The following is a 20,984-nucleotide window of genomic DNA, read 5'->3' as shown; positions in this document are numbered from 1 at the left end:
GTTGGGGTTAAATAGCTTGTTGCAGCTGAAAGATGTTCACCCTGCAGCTATCATCCAACAGGAGGCAAATCCAGGTGGCCACTTCTTTTTGGCCAGGCAGTGTGATCAAAGCACCATAAAGTGCTGTGCAGCAGAGTACATCAAACTCTGAGACAGTCTGTGTTTTATTTATGATAAATAAAAAAAAAAAGAAACAACACAGGTGTGAGTGAAATGTGTGTGGTGAGAAGGAAAGGAGGCATTGTGCATGTCAGACCTGGTCTACGTAGTCCTCGGGGAACTGCCTCTGCACCTCCGGTCCTGTAACGAGTAGACACAGATGTATTGAGACAAGTTACACTCGGTAACACTCGCATATGTTCAATACGTGCTTTACAATCTGTGAGAAGCTGCTTATAAATGTGGGTTCTAATGCGGACTATCACCATCAGTTTGAACAGATTAAATAACCGTTACGCGTGTTTATTTTCAGATAAAAGCTTGAAAAATGTACGTGCATCATCTGTTTCATCTTGTATATGTCCTGGTCTTCGCTTGTTCTGTCGTTCATAATAAATAAAGTAAAAAAAAAAAAACCTGTTTCATCTGGACTTTGATCAGATTTTCATCTACACTGCGTTCCAAATTATTATGCAAACAACATTTTTCTCTGCTTTCCCTAAATAGTTGATGCAAATGACAGTCAGCAAGTCATTAAGTCATTAGAGTATAATTCAGACGTTATGGAACAACCCTCCCAAAGATAACCAAATTATTACACACAGTTTCAAAACACTTTATAGGTTGTAAGAACTGAAAATAGTCATTTGTTGAGTTTGCAGCCTTAGAAGGTGAAATTCACTAAAATAAAAAGCTTTTTTTTTTTTTTTTTTAACAGGTCGAGGGACCCTTATCTGCACGGTCCCTGCATCCATCCAACAACCCCAGAGCTGCTGCTTGGATGTGAACTGCCTCCCACCCTCATAGATCTTTTGCTTGAGGATGCTCCAAAGGTTCTCATTAGGGTTGAGGTCAGGAGAGGATGGGGGCCACAACATGGGTTTCTCTCCTTTTATGCCATAGCAGCCAAGGATGCAGAAGTATTCCTTGCAGCACTGTCATGCATGAAGATGATTTTGCTACGGAAAACAAGTTTTTTTCTTTTTGTATCGTGGAAGGAAGTGGTCAGTCAGAAACTCCACTTTTCCAGAGCTCTCCCCATGATTCCGGCCCAAAACAGGCTCCGCCTCCTTCTTGCTGACGTTGCAGCCTTGGTGGCCATATTTCCTGTTTGTGACTAACACAGGGATCGCCAACTCTGGTCGTCATGGGTTACCGCCCTGCAGGTTTTAGATGTTTCCCTGCCATAAACACATCTCACTCAAATGAAAAGTTTTGCACAAGCCTCTTCATGACTCATATGAGTCAGTGTTAAAGCGGGGAAACGTGTAAAAGCTCACGTAGGAGAACCGGGGTTGGAGACCCCACCAAACTGATGCTGAGGAGCTGGTCCACGTCTCTGTCTCCTGCAGCCTGGACTACTGTAGGGCGCTCCTTGTTGTCCCAGTCCCACCTCCAGTATCCCTCCACTGGCTCCTAGTCAGTCACCCCTAAAAACCAGAGAAACCTCGTCTTCCCGTACAGTCTCCGTCCATACAGCAGGGGGTGGGGTGGGGGGGTGGTGCCCCGCTGACTACCTGAGAAACTCCACACACTTTTACCTTTAAAAGCTGATCAATAACATTATTATGATTATTATTATTATGATTGTTATTATTATTATTATTAAGTAGTGGTAGAATTTTAATCATTTTTAATATTACTGCTATTTAGTTATCTTAATTGGTACTGGAAGTGGTATTTTTACTATTTTGATCATTATTATTTGTAGTAGTTTTTGATTATCATTATTTTTCATCTTTGATAACAATTGTAATAATTTATTCATATTATATTATTAATAAAATTATTTGTATTGGTTGTAGATTTATCTTTTTTGATTATTATTTGCATTTTTATCATTATTTTATAATTATTTGGAGTAAAAGTGGTATTTTTTATTTTTACTAATAAGATTATCATCATCATCTGTGTGTGTCTGTGTGTGTGTATGTGTGTGAGCTCACGTCATGAGACGGATGTCTCACTGAGTCTAATTTCTCTCCGTTGACACAAGTCTATGAGTCAGACTCAACAGGAAGAAACTACACACACACACGAGAAAACCTCAACTTCTCTAAACTAATAATGAATGTTCTGCTCAGAAAAACAGTCATTCACTCGTTCCAGAGGTTCAGTCACGTGACCCAGCAGCTCTGACCTGACTCCATCTTTCTGGAGGTGTTACAGCTGGGAAAAGAGAATATTCCTGCAAACAGTCGTCATGAGATTTCATCCACACAGATGGGGTGATAAAGTTTCAACTTTCAGGAAAGAAAACATCAAAATGATGCAGATGAATCCTGATATAACCCTGCTGTAACCATAGACATACACGTTTTAGAAAGAGTGACGGAAGCTGTTCAGAAAAAACCCAGAACAGAGACGGAGTTGGTTTCTTTAAACAGGAAATGATGAAACCAAGTCTCCAACAGGAAGAAATTCTTAGAAACAGCCCACCAGCTCTCCTCAGAAGCCGGGAAATTAGCTGCTCTCTGCAGATTAAAAGAAGAAACCGACATGACAAACGCTGACATCTTTATAACAAACATGACGCACGTCAGCAAAGATGGTGCAGAGCTTTAACCCAGTTACCTCCAAACTCCCTCACACGTCTCTGAAATACCCACGCTTCCCTTCAGAGCCAAGGCAAACCTTTTCAGACTGAATCATCTCAGGGTGCAAACCTGAGTGAAAGTGAACCCAAACTGGCCGGCAAGAAACCAGCTTATGACCAGTACTTACATCAGAGCTCAGCTTCAGGTCCTGTCTGCAGAAACCAGACAACCTGGACCAGTTTCAGGACTGGTATCCAGGTTTTTATAAAGGTTGAAGCTTAAAAACTAAGCTTAGATCTAAGGATGTGAATTCTCAGCATCTGATGGGGGTCTGGACTGAGACCGGTTGTACTGGTGCATCTAACGTTTCTCAGGTCTCGGTGTCAGACTTTGATCCGTCTGCGTATTCAGTGTTTCCCTCCTCACCTGAGCTCAGGGAAGAACGACAGGCGGATAAAAAGCTAAGAAAAGCCAGAGAAGAGGTGGTTCTGATCCAGCTGGGGAACATCAGAGATCCAGTACGATGAGCAGACCAGCATCAGCTGTAAAACATGAAATATGGTGGAATTTGCTCCCGTGGAAATAATCAGTTCAATCAGTAGCATGAAGCTCAGTTTTACTGAGAATGTGAGATGCAACAAGCCTGAACATCATGTCAAGCCTTAACAAGTCTCTTTGCATCTTATAATGGCTGTTTGTAGGATTTCTGTCCAGGATTCCCAGAGCAGCGTCGAGGAAAGCCTTGTACAGTCTCAATCTGCATGAAGCTACTGTGCATCAGGAGGTTCATAATCATTGTTTTTAGTCAAAAAGTGTGTTTAAAAAAAATCCTGCTAAATCTTTCATCTGCAGAAAACTAGACAAATGTGTTCTGTAGCAGAGTCAACCCAGATTACAGCTGCTTTAACAAAATCAAATAACAGTCACAGATCAAGCCCAAAGTGGCTCATGGGCCACCTCAATCCAGCCCAACACAAGAAAACAAAACAACTAGCTAACTTATATGGCCCAAATGTTGACGATCCCTCCTTCTTTCACTCTTTCTTCACATCACTTTCTGAACACACAGATAGCACACTGATCGCAGGAGGGGATTTTAACATGGTTCTGGGCTCAGCTGATAGATCTAGTAACACTGTAAATCATCGAAACTGGAAATCCACAAACACTGTAAAACAATATATGGAAGATTTTGGACTTTGCTATATATGGCGGTCTTATCATCCTAATATCAGAGAGTACACCTTCTTTTCCCCAGTTCACCATTCATACTCTAGGCTAGATTATTTTCTGGTTAGCAGCTCTTTGGTGAGTGAGATTTCAGAGACCCAGATTCACCCCATCATTATCAGCGACCATGCCCCAGTTTCCTTTACTTTGAGGAACACGAGAATTACACCACCGACTAAAAGCTGGAGATTTAATACAGTGTTGCTTAAAGATCCCGACTTTATCAGCTACTTCACAAAAGAATGGGCTATATACTTAGAAAACAATGACAAACCAGGAGTCCCAGCATGTGTTCTGTGGGAAGCAGAGAAGGTGGTAATGTGAGGCAATATTATCTCTTTTACATCACATAAAAAAAAGAAAAAATATTAGAATTAGAAATAAGAATTAAATCATTAGAGGACGCCTACAGTGCTTCACCAGATGAACCAACCATGAACCAAATAAGGAAGGCTAGACTGGAATTAAATGAAATAATCAACAAGAGAACAGGATTTCTGGTGCGCTTGGAGACATTTGAACACAGTAATAAATCCGGAAGATTTTTAGCTAACCAGTTAAAAATAAATAAGGAAAAATCTACCATATCGGCTGTTAAAGATTCAATAGGTAATATTACGCATGACCCAGATGCAATAAACAACATCTTTATAGATTTCTATAAAACTCTGTATACATCACACTTAGATCCATCAGACAATGATATCCATCATTTTCTTAACAACATAGATCTTCCAGGTTTACAGCAGGAACAAGTCACGGCCTTAGATTCCCCCCTCACAGTGGAGGAGCTACATGAAGCCCTTAAACATATGCCCTGTAAAAAGCCCCAGGTCCGGATGGCTTCCCAGCAGAGTTCTATAAAGAATTCTGGTCAATACTGGCCCCAACATTTTTCAAAATGGTGACACAAATAAAGGAAAATGGTTACTTACCCCCAAACATAAACTCTGCCACCATTACTGTACTATTAAAACCAGGTAAAGACCCCACAATACCATCTAGCTACAGACCTATATCACTGATAAATGCAGACCTTAAAATAATTTGCAAAGCATTAGCTGGAAGGTTAGAGAAAGTAACTCCTCCCATTATACACCCTGATCAAACAGGCTTTATAAAGGGCAGATATTCCTCTGTTAACATGCGGAGACTAATTAATATAATAGATTATTCTACCATCAATAACCTGGAAACAATAATAGTTTCTTTAGATGCAGAGAAAGCTTTTGATCGTGTTAACTGGAAGTATTTACTAGCTACTTTAAACAGATTCGGCTTTGGACCATCTTTCATTAACTGGATTAAAATCTTATACAGTTCTCCTAATGCGAGTGTTAGAACAAACGACCAGACCTCTCCAAGTTTTAATCTACAAAGGGGTACCAGACAAGGTTGTCCACTATCTCCCTCACTTTTTGCTATATTTATTGAACCGCTAGCTGCTGCAATTAGACAAAATAAAGCTATTAAAGGCATTCAGTCCAAAAATATATTTCATAAAATAAGTCTTTATGCTGATGACGTTTTACTATTCCTCCAGAACTCACAAACCTCTCTATCTGAAACAATCTCACTAATTAATAAATTCTCATCACTGTCGGACTACTCCGTTAACTGGTCTAAGAGTACAGTTCTACCCATCAACTGTAGCTTTCAAAATCTACTCAGCATCACCTTAAAATCAGGTAACATTAGATACCTGGGTATAAATATTCCCTCCAGGCTCTCAGAACTAACAAAACTTAATCACACTCACCTTCTTAAGACTATAGAAGATGATCTTGCTCCCTGGAAATCTCTACCCATTTCACTCATGGGGAGAGTCTTTCGGTATCATGTAGTACTGTGGTAGTTTATGTTGTTGTTTTTTTTTTTGTGATATGTTTTGGACAGCGTAGACAACTGTTATTTCCACATTTTAATCCTGTCCTTTTCTCCCTTTTTTTTTTCTCTCTCTCTCTCTCTTCCTCTATCTCCCTGTCAGGTTCGGCACTGACATATAAGACTAAAGAAAATAAGATTACAATAAAAATTAAAGCCGCAAGCGGCATCCATCGGGTCCGAGCGTCCTGGACCCAGCCACCCGATCTTGCCATGAGAACAGGTGGTGTAATGCGTTAAGGACCCAACAAGTATGAATCATGTGAACTTTGGTGCAAATCCCATGTATTTCTATGGAGATATGAGCAAACCGTGTTTCATGGCGAGATGGTCATTTTCCGTCGGTTGCCACGGTTACACGCTTTCTCCTATTAGAAAGATTTGAGGAGCGTTTGGTCCCCAACTTGTCAGGAAGCTTCCCACCAAGTTTGGAGTCAGTCGCACGAATCCCCTCAGACTAGTTCGTTCAAATGGCAATGAAATCCAAGATGGCGGGCACTCCGTTGCCATGGCAACAGGTGTTCGATTGACTTCTTTGCTGGAATTGGGGTGTTACACGTATGAATCCTGTGATCTTTCGTGCAGATCCCATGTATTTCTATGGAGATATGAGCAAACCGTGTTTCATGGCGAGAAGGTCATTTTCCCTCGGTTGCCACGGTAACACGCTTTCTGCTATTAGAAAGATTTGAGGAGCGTTTGGTCCCCAACTTGTCAGGAAGCTTCCCACCAAGTTTGGTGTCACTCGCACAAATCCCCTCAGACTAGTTCGTTCAAATACGATGTGTGTAAAGTGCAAAAAATGGCCAAAAAATGGCCGTACACACCAAGATGGCGGGCACCCCGTTGCCATGGCAATGAGTGTTCGATTGACTTTTTTGCTCAGCTTGGGGTGTTACACGTGTGTGCCGCGTTTCGTGTTCCTACGTCGAAGTAGACTTTCGGGACCCCATTCATTTGGGGAATTTTGGGGTGTCTAGGTGGCGCTGTTGAGCCAATTTTGCATTGAAGTGTATGCGGACTTTATAATATCCGAGTTCAGCGGGGCTTGACGTGTGTGCCAAGTTTCACAACTTTTCATGGGTGTTTAGGGGGTCAAATTTGGCCTCGAAATGCTTAGAAAAATAATAATAAACATTTCAGGAACAATAGGGCCTTGCCATACTTTGTATGGCTCGGACCCTAATAATAAAAATATCAAGGGCAGCCATGTATATAACATGTCTCCCTTGGTAGAGCAAATCTGTCAAGCAAAATATGGCACACAGATCACCGTTCTGTATGTTAGGATGCTGGACAGGACAGGGTAAAAAAAAAAAAAGAAAACAAAACAACGACTAAAAATATCCAAAGATGAGTAAAGCTCATCCTGGTCTGTTCAGACTAGAAAGGTTTGCTCTGCAGAGTTAAGAAGGTCAGACAATGGACACTTCAAAGAGAGAAAACCCAGCTTTAAATGTTTATTTATCTATTTTTAACATCTTAATATTTACATGTGCAGCAATTAACATGTTACGTTCAAAAAGACAACATCAAGTTACTACCATCACTGCCTCACAGTAAGGAGCTTCCCAGTCCAAATTCTCCAGTCTCCTCCCACCATGTTAGAGCTAACCCATCCTGCTTTATCCCCAGTAGCAGATAACCATCATGTCAGATGATGGAACTGAGACGTTTCACCATGAGATGAAAACATGAGCTGATAGGGAATCTGACGCAGCAACAAAAGGCTGGAAAAGTACCTGGTACAAACCAGAAACACATGGAGGAGCATTGGACAACTAACCAGGTTACCTGGCAACAGGTCGGTAACATGACTGGTATAAAAGGAGCATTTCAGAGAGGCAGAGTCTCTCAGATGGAAAGATGGACAGAGCTTCACCAATCTGAGACAAACTGGATCTAAAAGTTGGGAATAAAATGTGGGTTTGTGCGTCATCTAATTCAGTTTTCTTAAATCTACAAGTTCTGTATAAAATTGGTCCAGTTTAGCGTGGACTTCGCTCAGAGGGCTAAATTCTGCAACTCCACCATATTTGAACACACGAGTCTTACAAACGATGCAGGCACATCCGAGCTGGAGCCTTCTGTACAGCCTTTACTCTGTTCTTTGAAATAAAGTTATTGTTTTCCACAAGTGTCATGATGACGTGAAAGAGAAGACGCAGGTAGTCCAGGGTTAGTTTTACTTCATGAACTTACCAGAGGTGTGCTTGCCTGGGATGGCTACCTCCAGGTAGACCTCAAACGTGGACTCAGGATTCTCCCTGGAACAGAAATGATTCATTAAATAAATAAAACATATAAAATGTATTTGTGTGGGTCACTTGGGAATATTATAGGTTAGCAAGAATATCTGGAAACTTATTTACGTATTTAATAAGTTGAGAGTGGACATAAAAAGTTTTCACACTCCTGTTAAGCTTCCAGGTTTCTGTCACGATAAAAAATGAAACCAGAATAAATCATTTCCAGACTTTAACATGATGACCTTTAATAACCTGAGCAGGTCAACATTGAACATTGTTTACCTCTTGGTTATATATTCATTTACAGACTGTTTCTATTGTTGTGCTGGTATGACTGGTACTATGTGAGATCTTTACCGATAAGGCAGATTTTAATTTCTTTATTCGTCTTGTACATAAAGTGTTGTTTATTCTGTAGTGAAATGTAAACCCTCTGTTCTTATCCAGTAAGTGGATGTCAAGCATGTAACAGCGTTACCACCAGTGTTTACCACGCTGTCACTTTTCTTACCATTAAATTCTGTTAAAGAAAAATCGCAGTACTTCGTATCGTTGGTCTGTACTGTGATACATCTCGAAACCCACCCCTAGTATCCAGGTCTTCGTAATGTCTCTGTTGTCCCATACTGTCTCCACTTCCTGATGACGTCTTCACTGTGCTCCCCGGTAGATGCGGATGTTTCTGGACCTTCTCCTGACTGATACCAGCCTGGAAGCTCTGAAAACCAGGACTTGCTGGAGGAAAACTGAGGAAAATCCTCTGAGGTAGCTGGACTTAAACCAGTCTATGGGTTTCTTTCTCATATTGTTCCTCTAACAGAACAGTTTGGTTTCCAGGTGAATTACAGGTTACAGGTCACATTAAAGGAGGGGAAGTTTGGAACTAATATGTTGTGGTTTCATTTTTTAACATCACAAAACCTGACATTTGACCGGTAAACTATGAATTCAGTGCAGAGCTGCATCCATCAGCACCTCCTCTCTAGGTGCACAAACATAATGATCCTTAGCTTAACGTACAGCCAACGTCTCCTCAAGCAGCTACTGTTACTGACTTTACAGACCACCCTGGAGACCCCGAGCACAACCTCAAGCAACAATCTAACAAAGCGGAAGCGTCTGAAACCTCCAGCTCAGCTTACATGCTTTGTGTTTAACACAGTCTAATAAAGCAGTCATTTAGCCACTCAGACACCGGTCATGTTTGTTAATGATCATCTCAGCTTTGTTCAGACACACTGAGGGCAGCAGCAGAGAGATCCAAGGTATGAACAGCAGACTGGAGAACAGGTGAGCTGCAGATATAATCCTCCTTTACATAGTTCAGCTTGCTGAATGAGAGCTTTCTCACTCACGGTGTTTATCAGCTTATTATTGACATGCAGTTTCAACTTTAATTAAATTTAATACAAACATTAAACAAGTCAGGCACTGTGTAAAATTTAAACAAACAAACAAACAAACACCATCCAAAGACATGATGTTAGGTTAATGGATGACTCTAAATTCTCCCTTGGAGTGTGTGTGAGTGTGAATGGTTGTTTGTCCCCTATGTGTTGGCCCTGTGATGTGCTGGTGACCTGTCCAGGGTGCACATGCTAATGCTGGGATAGGCTCCAGCTACCCCGCAACCCTTAATGGACCAAGCGGTTCAGAAAATTAATGAATGAATGAACGAACGAATGAATGAAAAAAATAAACAAACAATTATTTATGAATCTCAATCATCCATATTTTACTCCCAGTAGAAGATAACCAACATATCAGTGATGAAACTGAGACAAAATTGTCCATCTGTCTGCGTCAAGCATAAATGGGCCTTCACCAGGTTACCTGGCAACAGGTCAGTAACATGACTGGGTATAAAAGGAGCATTTCAGAGAGGCAGAGTCTCTCAGATGGAAAGATGGACAGAGCTTCACCAATCTGAGACAAACTGGACCTAAAAGTTGTCGAATTAAATATGGGTTTATGAGATTTGTACATTGTTTAATTCTGTTTTTATTTAAATTCTAAAGCTCCATCATGCAGAGAAGAAGCCAGATGTGAACAGGATCCAGAACCAGCTTCTTCCGTCTTCTCTGGACCAAAGCTCATTTAAAATGATCTGAGGCAAAGTGGAAACCTGGATGAAGATGTGAACTAGTTTGTGGAAACATGGACGGCGTGTCCTGCAGACTAAAGAGGAGAGGGAGCATCCAGCTTGTTATCAGTGGACAGGTGAAAAGCTGCATCTCTGATGGGATGGGGCTGCATTAGTGCCTATGGCGTGGGCAGCTTCCACATCTGTGAAGCTCCATCAATGCTGAAAAGTACATGGAGGTTTTAGAGCAACATCTGCTCCCATCCAGACAACGTCTCTTTCAGGGAAGACCTTGCAGATTTCAGCAAGACGATGCTGAACCACATCCTGCATCCATCACAGCAGCATGGCTTCACAGGAGAAGAGTCCGGCTGCTGAACTGGCCTGCCTGCAGTCCAGACCTTTCACCAGTACACAACATCTGGAGCATCATGGAAGCAGAAATCCAGCAACCAAGTTCCAGGACTGTAGAGCAGCTAGAATCCTGCATCAGACCAGAACGGGACAACATTCCTCTCCTAAAACTCCAGCAACTGGTCTCCTCACTTCCCAGACATGTTAGAAGAAGAGATGCTACACCATGCTGAACACCACCCTGGAACTACTTTTTACACCGTGCTGAACATCACCCTGGAACTACTTTTTACACCGTGCTGAACATCACCCTGGAACTACTTTTTACACCATGACGAACATCACCCTGGAACTACTTTTTACACCATGCTGAACATCACCCTGGAACTACTTTTTACACCATGCTGAACACCACCCTGGAACTACTTTTTACACCATGCTGAACATCACCCTGGAACTACTTTTTACACCATGATGAACATCACCCTGGAACTCTTTTTTACACCATGCTGAACACCACCCTGGAACTACTTTTTACACCGTGCCGAACATCACCCTGGAACTACTTTTTACACCATGCTGAACATCACCTTGGAACTACTTTTTACACCATGATGAACATCACCCTGGAACTACTTTTTACACCGTGCTGAACATCACCCTGGAACTACTTTTTACACCATGCTGAACATCACCCTGGAACTACTTTTTACACCATGCTGAACATCACCCTGGAACTACTTTTTACACCATGCTGAACATCACCCTGGAACTACTTTTTACACCGTGCTGAACATCACCCTGGAACTACTTTTTACACCATGCTGAACATCACCCTGGAACTACTTTTTACACCATGCTGAACATCACCCTGGAACTACTTTTTACACCATGACGAACATCACCCTGGAACTACTTTTTACACCATGACGAACATCACCCTGGAACTACTTTTTACACCATGCTGAACATCACCCTGGAACTACTTTTTACACCATGATGAACATCACCCTGGAACTCTTTTTTACACCATGCTGAACACCACCCTGGAACCACTTTTTACACCGTGCCAAACATCACCCTGGAACTACTTTTTACACCATGCTGAACATCACCCTGGAACTACTTTTTACACCATGACGAACATCACCCTGGAACTACTTTTTACACCATGATGAACATCACCCTGGAACTACTTTTTACACCATGCTGAACACCACCCTGGAACTACTTTTTACACCATGCTGAACATCACCCTGGAACTACTTTTTACACCATGATGAACATCACCCTGGAACTCTTTTTTACACCATGCTGAACACCACCCTGGAACCACTTTTTACACCGTGCAGAACATCACCCTGGAACTACTTTTTACACCATGCTGAACATCACCTTGGAACTACTTTTTACACCATGCTGAACATCACCTTGGAACTACTTTTTCTAGACATGTTGTTGCCATCAGATTCACTATCAGCTCATATTTTCCATGAAATGATAAAATGTCTCAGTTTCATCATCTGACATGTTATTTATCTTCTATTGGGGATAAAATATACCTCAACGAGGTTTGGAAATCATTGCATTCTGTTTTTATCTACATTTTTCTATAACTTGCTGACTCTATCAAGCTCATTGCCCAAATTTTACAGCCAGGAACACGAGTTCACGGATTTATGAACAGGAAAGATCCGCCACGGTGCTGAATTATTATGAGGACATACATCTCTTCTTCCTTTATGAAAGGCTGCTTCACTGAGGGGTAGCCTTGGGATAATATTTATATAATATAGTAATGAAAACTAGCATCCGGTTTGAGAATGCATATCACACATCACTCCTCATCCCGGTTCTTTCTACTGATCTATAATGTTCTGCCATATTTCATACGGTTATGAACACACATTCAAAGACTGTTTACAAACAAACAAATAAATAAACAAACACTGTCGGGTCAGGTGAGCCAGGAACCACTAATGTTTTTAGCCAGTGTCGCAACAAGTCTGGGCCTTGCAGTCAATCTTCTCCATACTAGACCAAAGCTCACACAACAGCAGGCTGCGCGTGACCTCGGGAAAAGAGGACAGATTCTCACCTGATTCTGGACCCCATCTTTATGTGTCACAGACGGCAGAAAACTGCGCGTACACGCGTCAGTCCGGAGATGTTATTTTTAAGCTAGCCTACCTGTCACACCGAGCTATTCAGCGCCATGGTGCGTACGCACGCGTATGTCACGTTCTGACTCGCAACGAACCCTGGGAATTGTAGTACTACTGTCATTCGTTTAGAGGCTTAATAAACCGTAAAAAACTACACCTTCCACGTCTCACGGTAGACGAGACGTCGGCGTCGGGTGACGATAAGTGGCCAGTTTGAGCTCCAGTTACTGCTTCACAGTTGAGATGTTATCAACAACATATTAGATAAATCCACAAAACTTTAAAATATTTTCATGATAAAAAAACAACACTGTTAATACAATATATTCAGATTATATATGTATTATAAATATTAGGGCATTCAGACTATACACACACACATATATATATATATGTGTGTGTGTGTGTGTGTGTGTGTGTGTGTGTATATATATGGTCAAATAGTAACAAAAAGAGGGAAGATGGTCCATACTGAGGAAATTGCACTCCCAGAGGGCAGAATAACAGATGCTGAGGAGAGCTACAAGTACCCTGGCATACCACAAGCAAATGGCAACCACGAAGAAGCCTCAACAAAAGCTGCCACAGCCAAATATCTGCAAAGAGTAGGTCCAGAGAAGTCAGTTCAATGGCAAGAACAAGATCCGGGAACCTAACAGCTGCCCTGCCAGTGATCAGATACCCTGCTAGGATAATAAGCTGGCCAAAGGAAGTTGTTCAGACCACAGATGTTAAAACATGGAAGCTGTTCACCATGCATGGAGGGTTCCACCCCAAACCCAGTCTCCAGAGGCTATATACTAAGCACAAAGAGGGAGTCCGAGGACTAGTGAACATCAGGGCCACTATCCAAGATGAAACATCCAAGCTCCATGAATACATCAGGAAGATGCCCCAAGGGATGAAGCACTGAGTGAGTGTCTCAGGCAATGGAACCTGGAGGAGAATGAAATGGAGAAACCATCATGGAGGACAAGCTGCTGCATGAGATGTACCACCAACAGATAGCTGAAGTGGCGGATATGAACAAGTCCTACCGATTAGCTAGAGAGGGCTGGACTACAGGACAGCACAGAGGCACTAATCATGGTAGCACAAGAGCAAGCCTTCAGAACCAGGGCAATCGAGGCCCAGATCTACCACACCAGGCAGGACCCCAGATCTACCGCACCAGAAAGGACCCCAGGTCTACCACACCAGGCAGGACCCCAGATCTACCACACCAGACAGAACCCCAGATCTACCACACCAGGCAGGACCCCAGATCTACCGCACCAGAAAGGACCCCAGGTCTACCACACCAGGCAGGACCCCAGATCTACCACACCAGGCAGAACCCCAGATCTACCACACCAGGCAGAACCCCAGATCTACCGCACCAGGCAGGACCCCAGATCTACCGCACCAGAAAGGACCCCAGGTCTACCACACCAGGCAGGACCCCAGATCTACCACACCAGGCAGAACCCCAGATCTACCACACCAGGCAGAACCCCAGATCTACCGCACCAGGCAGGACCCCAGATCTACCACACCAGGCAGAACCCCAGATCTACCACACCAGGCAGAACCCCAGATCTACCGCACCAGGCAGGACCCCAGATCTACCGCACCAGAAAGGACCCCAGATCTACCACACCAGGCAGAACCCTGGCACCCAGGCAGTGAGAATCCCTCACTGGTGAACAAGACCCCGAGATAGGTAAACTCCTCCACTTGGGGCAGGACCCTGTTGCAGACCCGGAGAGAGCACTCCACCCTTTTCCGGCTGAGGACCATGGTCTTGGACTTGGAGGTGCTGATTCTCATCCCAGCTGTTTCACACTTGGCTACGAATCGCTCCAGTGAGCGCTGAAGATCACAGCCCGATGAAGCCAAAAGAACCACGTCATCCGCAAAGAGCAGAGACCCAATCCTGAGGCCACTGAACCGGATCCCCTCAACACCTCGGCTGCACCTAGAAATTCTGTCCATAAAAGTTATGAACAGAATCGGAATTTTCTAGATCTGCCCCTGTTAAAATGTAGATCCAGCCACCCTATCATAATTTCCTAGACCCGCCCCTGTTAAAATGTAGACCGGCCACCCTATCATAATTTCCTAGACCCGCCCCGTTAAAATGTAGATCCAGCCACCCTATCGGAATTTCCTAGACCCGCCCCTGTTAAAATGTAGATCCAGCCACCCTATCGGAATTTCCTAGACCCGCCCTTGTTAAAATGTAGATCCAGCCACCCTATCGGAATTTCCTAGACCCGCCCCTGTTAAAATGTAGACCTGGCCACCCTATCAAATTTCTCTAGACACGTCATCTCTGTTTACATTCCTGATTTCAGTCATCTTCTTTCAACGTCTCATAATTAAATAGGCGAGTAGAAGGATGTGTGATTATACAGCTTTGATGAATACCTGCAGCTCAGGTGTATCAGGTATATTTACAGCCATCATTCAGAGGGTGCCCCATTTCAGGAGTGACGTTTGCGCTACTTTAGAGGAAACGCTGCTCGCAGCTCATCACCACCACTGAGCAGTTTATTAGTTTTATACCAAGTCAGGAAACCGTTGAGCAGCCTGCGTGGCAGCAGGAGTGGTACGACACACCCCTCCACGCACCCGCGGAGAAACTCGGAGAAAATTGTTCAACCACACGGACTGATGTAACTACTTCCATCTGTCTGGAAGCAGGACGGACGGACTCTTCTTCAGGTAAGAAACCGAGCTCTGTTTGGGTTAAAAGCGTCGGCAACGCCTTCGAGCTGCTAGCTAGCTCTGTTTCTGCACGAGCTCAGCTTGTTGACATGTTTCTGCGGGACTGGGTCATTAAACGCCTCGTGGACGAGTCCACGAGCGTTCCGTGGAAAACTGCGCGGTGTGTTAAAGCACATTGAGAACGTAGCTGGAGTAAAGCTGCTCTTATGCGACATATGGGAGCGATAGCGATGCTTTGGGCGGATTCCTGGTTAAACCACAAATTTAATCTAGAAAACTGGACCAAGTCTGTGCCGTACCAGACTGGGACAGACAGGAAATAAAGTATAACTTTACCCTGAAATTCATATGCAGTTAATTACATCTCACGTGGTCATTTTATTAAGTCAGGCTGGTTGTGGTTTGAATAGTCGAGCTATTTAGAAAAGAAATGTCCTGTGGTTCACAGGAAGAAACTTCCAGCTTCTTCTGGACTCACTTTCTACAAACTCGCTGAGCGACTCGGTGGTTTGCAGGACGTTTTTATTCCACGCTGATGTGGAGCGGACAGCAGGGCATCAGTCTGTGGTTGCAGATCAGGGATGTCAAACCTATGGCCCGGGGGCTAAACCAGCCCGCCAGAGGGTCCATTCTGGTCTACCAGATGAATTTGGTTAAATGTGAAAATAAAATGGAAACGATTTACTATAATCTTAATAAAGGTATCTGGAATTCCTAATCAGAATGCGAAGTTTGAATTTTTATATTTACATGTAAAACACTTCCAAGGCAGGAGGAGAACTTCTTCCATGTTTCTGACTTCATAGACTTCAGTTTGTATGGTGAGCTGAGTCAGTTCAGGTGGTCAGGATTACTACACGGATGTGGAAATGTACACGTATGTACATTTAAAATAACTTCTAGATCTGGAAAAGTTCCTCTGATCATAATATGAAATACTGATTAAAAAAAAAAAAAATTATGAAGTTTAATAAACGTATAAGTAAAAAATAAATCTAATATATTCTTAATTTATCAAATTATAAAGATACTTGTGTAAATAATTAAATATTTAAAAAATAAAAAATGTATTAAATGTATTTTATAAATGTGTGTGTGTGTGTGTAGTTATATAACTATATATATATATATATATATATATATATATATATATATATATATATATATATATATCATAGACTGTATATAAAAGATGGGCGGAGCCTCCGTAACATCACCCGTAGGTTTCTGAAGAGCTAAAATGACGCTCATTGGGCGTTCCCACCATCGCCATCTTGGTAGCATCACACATGTCGCCATTACTGGAAAATCCAAAAATGGGCAAAGAGGTGGAGCTGAGAGGGGGACTGTGAAGGTGGTGGTGGATTATTGACACCCATCAAACTCTGAGCTGCCTGTAACTAAGAGCTAACCCAGAGCTAATTGTAGCTAACCAGCTAACAGAGGTAGGCAGGCTAAAGCTAAGGTGCACTGATAGCCGGCTAAAAACTGCAGTTGTGCTGCACTCTCCCTTCTTTCCACAGATATTGGATGCCTGTCAATCAAAAGCACACGCCCCTAATTATGCCGAATTTCAAGATTAAATAACATCCAAGTGGATGAGTTAGAAAAAAATTCACCCTCCTCACAGTTGTCATGAAGGTAAACTTGACCTTTTATTTCTAAAATGGATTTTTCTACCAGGCTTTAAACATGTTTATTTCTGCTGTGAAGCCTGGCTGGCTCCACAACATTTTTTATTTTAAATATACAATTTATATCTAAGATAAATACAATAAGATATCATATAAACAGTAAATTAAACTATGTAAATAAAAAGTATGTACAGATTAGATCAGATAAAAATCATTGTATAAATAAAATAATATTTAAAAAAAGAAAATTAATTTATAAATGTATTAAATTTCCCTAATTTCCCGGCTTTGGGATCAATAAATCTGTCTGAATTAATGAATGAATGAATGAATGTAGGTAGGTAGGTAGGTAGCCCCTGAACCTGAGTGTGACACTGCTAGTGTACATAATAACATGGAACCGTGGTGGGAGAGGCGGTTTTGAGGACGCCTGGGCGTTAAATAACTTGCTAAAATTAGTCACGTGTCAGCTGTGAGAGGAAGCCGGAGTCCTCTGTTGGGTCAGTTAGTAGTAACATATAAAAATAACCTGAACTGCAGTTAATTAAATACGCTACAAGTTCTTTTTAAAGATTACGTTACATCATTTCCAAACTAATTGGGTCCCTCTGTAAAATGCAAATAAAACAGAATTCTTTGATTTCCAAATTTCTTCAATCCATATATTAGTTCCAGTAGAAGATAAACATCACGTCAGAGGATGAAACAGACGTTTCATCATGAGATGAAAATATGAGCTGATAGGGAATCTGATGCAGCAACAAAAGGCTGGAAAAGTACCTGGTACAAACCAGAAACACCTGGAGGAGCATTGGACAACTAACCAGGTTACCTGGCAACAGGTCAGTAACATGACTGGTATAAAAGGAGCATTTCAGAGAGGCAGAGTCTCTCAGATGGAAAGATGGACAGAGCTTCACCAATCTGAGACAAACTGGATCTAAAACTGTGGAACAATTTCACAAAAATGTTTCTCAGACTTTGAAGATCCTCCATCTACAGTGTAGAATAGCATCAGAAGATTCAGAGAATCAGGAGGAATCTCTGTGTGCTGGGACAAGGCTGGATGCTGGTGATTAAAAGCAGACATGATTCTCTACTGGAAACCACTGCAAAACACAGTTCACCCTGAAACCCACAAATGCAGGTTAAAGCTCCATCATGCAGAGAAGAAGCCAGATGTGAACAGGATCCAGAACCAGCTTCTTCCGTCTTCTCTGGACCAAAGCTCATTTAAAATGGTCTGAGGCAAAGTGGAAACCTGGATGAAGATGTGAAGTAGTTTGTGGAAAGCATGGACGGCGTGTCCTGCAGACTAAAGAGGAGAGGGAGCATCCAGCTTGTGAAATGAAAAATACTGTGAAATTAGAATGTAGATTTTTGTTATTGTCGCTGTAAATGAATTGTTATAGTTTCTTGTTTCAGAGGGTGATGTCTGCTGCGGAAATGACCTCCTGTATCTCTCTGTGTCACAGTAGAGATGAAGAAGCCTCTGACTGAACGCAGTCTGTGGAGAAGTAAAGATGGATTGATGGTCGCGCGGTGTGTGCGTAACCACCGTAGGCTCGGCATAGCTCCGCAGAGGCTCGACGTGCACCTCTTCCAGACCTGACGTGCACCCCTGTACTCCCTTGTGATTGGTCAGTTTGGGATTACGAGTTTCCCAATTTCTGGATATTCTCGCTTTGTGTGGTAACCGCCATTTTTAAAAACAATAACCAGTGGATCAAGTTGATGAGAGGCTGATCAAATTATTTCTTCATTTTCTTCCACAAGCTAATAAAGACACTGAACCGTGCTGGACACCATTGTTGTTTTAAAACAGAATACCACCGAACTGAAGTGAACCATCAAAATAACTCCGACCTGATGAGTTTACCAGCCGATGCCATCCCTGCTGCCACTTTTAGGTGAGGAGGAGAAACTGCAACACGACATCAAAACAACGTGCAGCCGCTACGCTCGAGTACGAGAGCAAACTCACCAGCGTCAGCTACGCCGTAAACGACCGCACGCAGACGGCCGCACGCAGACGGCCGCACGCAGACGACCGCACGCAGACGCCGCGCGAGCATAAATCTGCCTTAACCTTCTCTGCAGGCATCTGCACTACAAAGCAGGTTCATCTTTAGGTGATGTGGCTTAACAAACACAAACAATACACGTGCTACTAGATAATGGTGAGCCAAGCCAGGTTTTCTGACTCTGGAAATGTGCACACTCATGTAAACTGGTGAAACAGGGACCAGATGACTCATCATATATTTCTAGACTATAAAGCAACAACCACAGCTGCAGCCAAAACAGGAAGGAAAGAAAATGTCAGCCATGTCGACGTGGTCACTCCCTAGATTAAACCTGGAGAGCAACACCGACCTGCAGACAGGTTTAAGCCTCTAGGATGTAATCAGCCCTTTTTTACTATTACTTTTACCTTTTACAAGTCGCCTTATAAACAGTTTACCTGCATTGTTTGGTGTCTTTTCATCACAACCTCACAGGTGTGGTGTTAGTTATTTTCTATTCTGACCTAATTCATTTATGCGGCTGTAAGATGCCACATAAATGATTTGTTCCACTCCAGACACCAGCTCTGTCCACTAAAGCCGTGTTTCCACCAGTGGGTTCAGTACACTAAAAAAAAATGTGCAGAAGATCCAGTCCAAGCCTACCAGGGCTGGGCGATCATGTGATCGCAAGAAATATCTGGTCGATCTCAGTGATCAGCTGTGAGCCTATTTACTCGACCAAACATGATGGAAATGTGTGAGACAACAGCCAATCAGAGTCGACCTTTTCCTGCTCCACTTCCACAAGATGCTGGAGAAGCTGAAGCTGGGCGAGCAGAACGACCCAGCGTGGAGCTAAAGGCAGCAAATAGACGTCAGACATGACTCAGTTACCTCCCAAGAGGAGAAGAAAAGTTACTCAGTGTTGGTTGCGTGGCGGTGGTTTAGATTTCTCCAAAGAGACGTGGAGCATATTAAGCCGATAAGCAAGGTATGCCAGCGACTGGTTCCCTCAACAACCAGCAACGAATCCGGTCAGTCATGTAAAGGAAAAGCATCATGTTCAGAAACATGAAAGACTGTCCGCTCAGCCCGCCGGGCTGCCAACGTGGTCCTCGCACTTTAGATTTCTCTATTTGTTTACTTGCAAAGTGTAATTTTTTAAAACCTTTTTTATTTTATTATACTTGTCAAATTTTTACGTTTTGTATGGATAGATGGATGGATGGATTTTGGCCTTTTACTTCTTGCAATAACAACTGGAATTTACCCAAAGAGGGACTAATAAGAGATTTAAATAGTCTAATGCACATGTATATAGTAAATAAATATAAGTAAATATAATATAAGTAAATAAATAATAATAAATAAATGAATATGTAAATATAAGACTGAATCAAAACTTATTTTTCTCCAGAAATTTAAAGTTCATAATGTTTTCTAAAAGGATAGGTAATTAAATGTGGACATCTTGATAACGGACTTCTTTGTAATTAAAGAGAAAAATGTGAGTTTTCATTATTTATTCTGCTGTTATTTACTGGTCCGACTCACTGGAAACCAGTAATTGTTCTGTGAGTTTGACTCCTGGTTTAGATTTTTGGGAGATTATTGGATAAATTTAAGCTGTTATCTGTCAAACACTCCCACAAAGCCTGGTGTGTTCTACATCCGGCTGGAGGCCGGCGCGCCGAGCAGACCGCTGCAGAGGCAGCTGTGTTGCTGAAGCATTCCTCGGCTCTAAACGCCACGAACAGGCCAGTCTTCAGCTGGAACTTTAACACGGTTAAAGCGTCCTGACGGAGGCTGGGAGCCAGATCCAGGTCGTGGCATGAGGCCCGGTTGGCGTCGAGGTTTTTCACAGCGAGTCAACACATGTTCACTGTTAAATACTTAAAACTGACTCATCAGAGGTGGCCGATTTAAAAATGAAACCAGTTTCAGCTTGAGCTGCTTAATGTTTCAGCTGCG

General features: G+C 42.5%; 2 protein-coding genes across 8 annotated transcripts in view; one reads left to right on the top strand and one right to left on the bottom strand.

Moving 5' to 3' along the window:
• dennd1a (DENN/MADD domain containing 1A) overlaps window positions 1-12,731 on the bottom strand; it is a 34,555-nt gene extending 21,824 nt beyond the window's left edge. For 2 of the 3 annotated variants that reach the window (XM_041969492.1, XM_041969493.1), the window contains exons 1-3: window positions 12,595-12,731; window positions 8,013-8,077; window positions 257-300 (exon numbers count right to left, since the gene is read on the bottom strand). In XM_041969492.1, the coding sequence (XP_041825426.1) occupies window positions 257-300; window positions 8,013-8,077; window positions 12,595-12,611 (126 nt within the window). In that variant the 5' untranslated portion in view covers window positions 12,612-12,731. Of the gene's footprint in view, window positions 1-256; window positions 301-8,012; window positions 8,078-8,644; window positions 8,733-12,594 lie in introns of those variants that run through there. The other variant, XM_041969494.1, reaches the window with a different exon arrangement.
• Window positions 12,732-15,002: 2,271 nt separating this feature from the next.
• LOC121629787 (serine/threonine-protein kinase Nek6-like) overlaps window positions 15,003-20,984 on the top strand; it is a 28,772-nt gene continuing 22,790 nt past the window's right edge. For 2 of the 5 annotated variants that reach the window (XM_041969581.1, XM_041969579.1), the window contains exon 1: window positions 15,006-15,367. The gene's annotated coding sequence lies outside the window, so the exon portion shown is untranslated. Of the gene's footprint in view, window positions 15,368-20,984 lie in introns of all 5 variants that reach the window. The other 3 variants (XM_041969583.1, XM_041969582.1, XM_041969580.1) reach the window with 3 other exon arrangements.

Source organism: Melanotaenia boesemani, chromosome 19 (genome assembly GCF_017639745.1).
Source record: "Melanotaenia boesemani isolate fMelBoe1 chromosome 19, fMelBoe1.pri, whole genome shotgun sequence".
Classification (NCBI taxonomy): Eukaryota; Metazoa; Chordata; class Actinopteri; order Atheriniformes; family Melanotaeniidae; genus Melanotaenia; species Melanotaenia boesemani.
The sequence above is the reverse complement of the archived record's forward strand: the minus strand, read 5'-3'. Positions and strand labels throughout refer to the sequence as shown.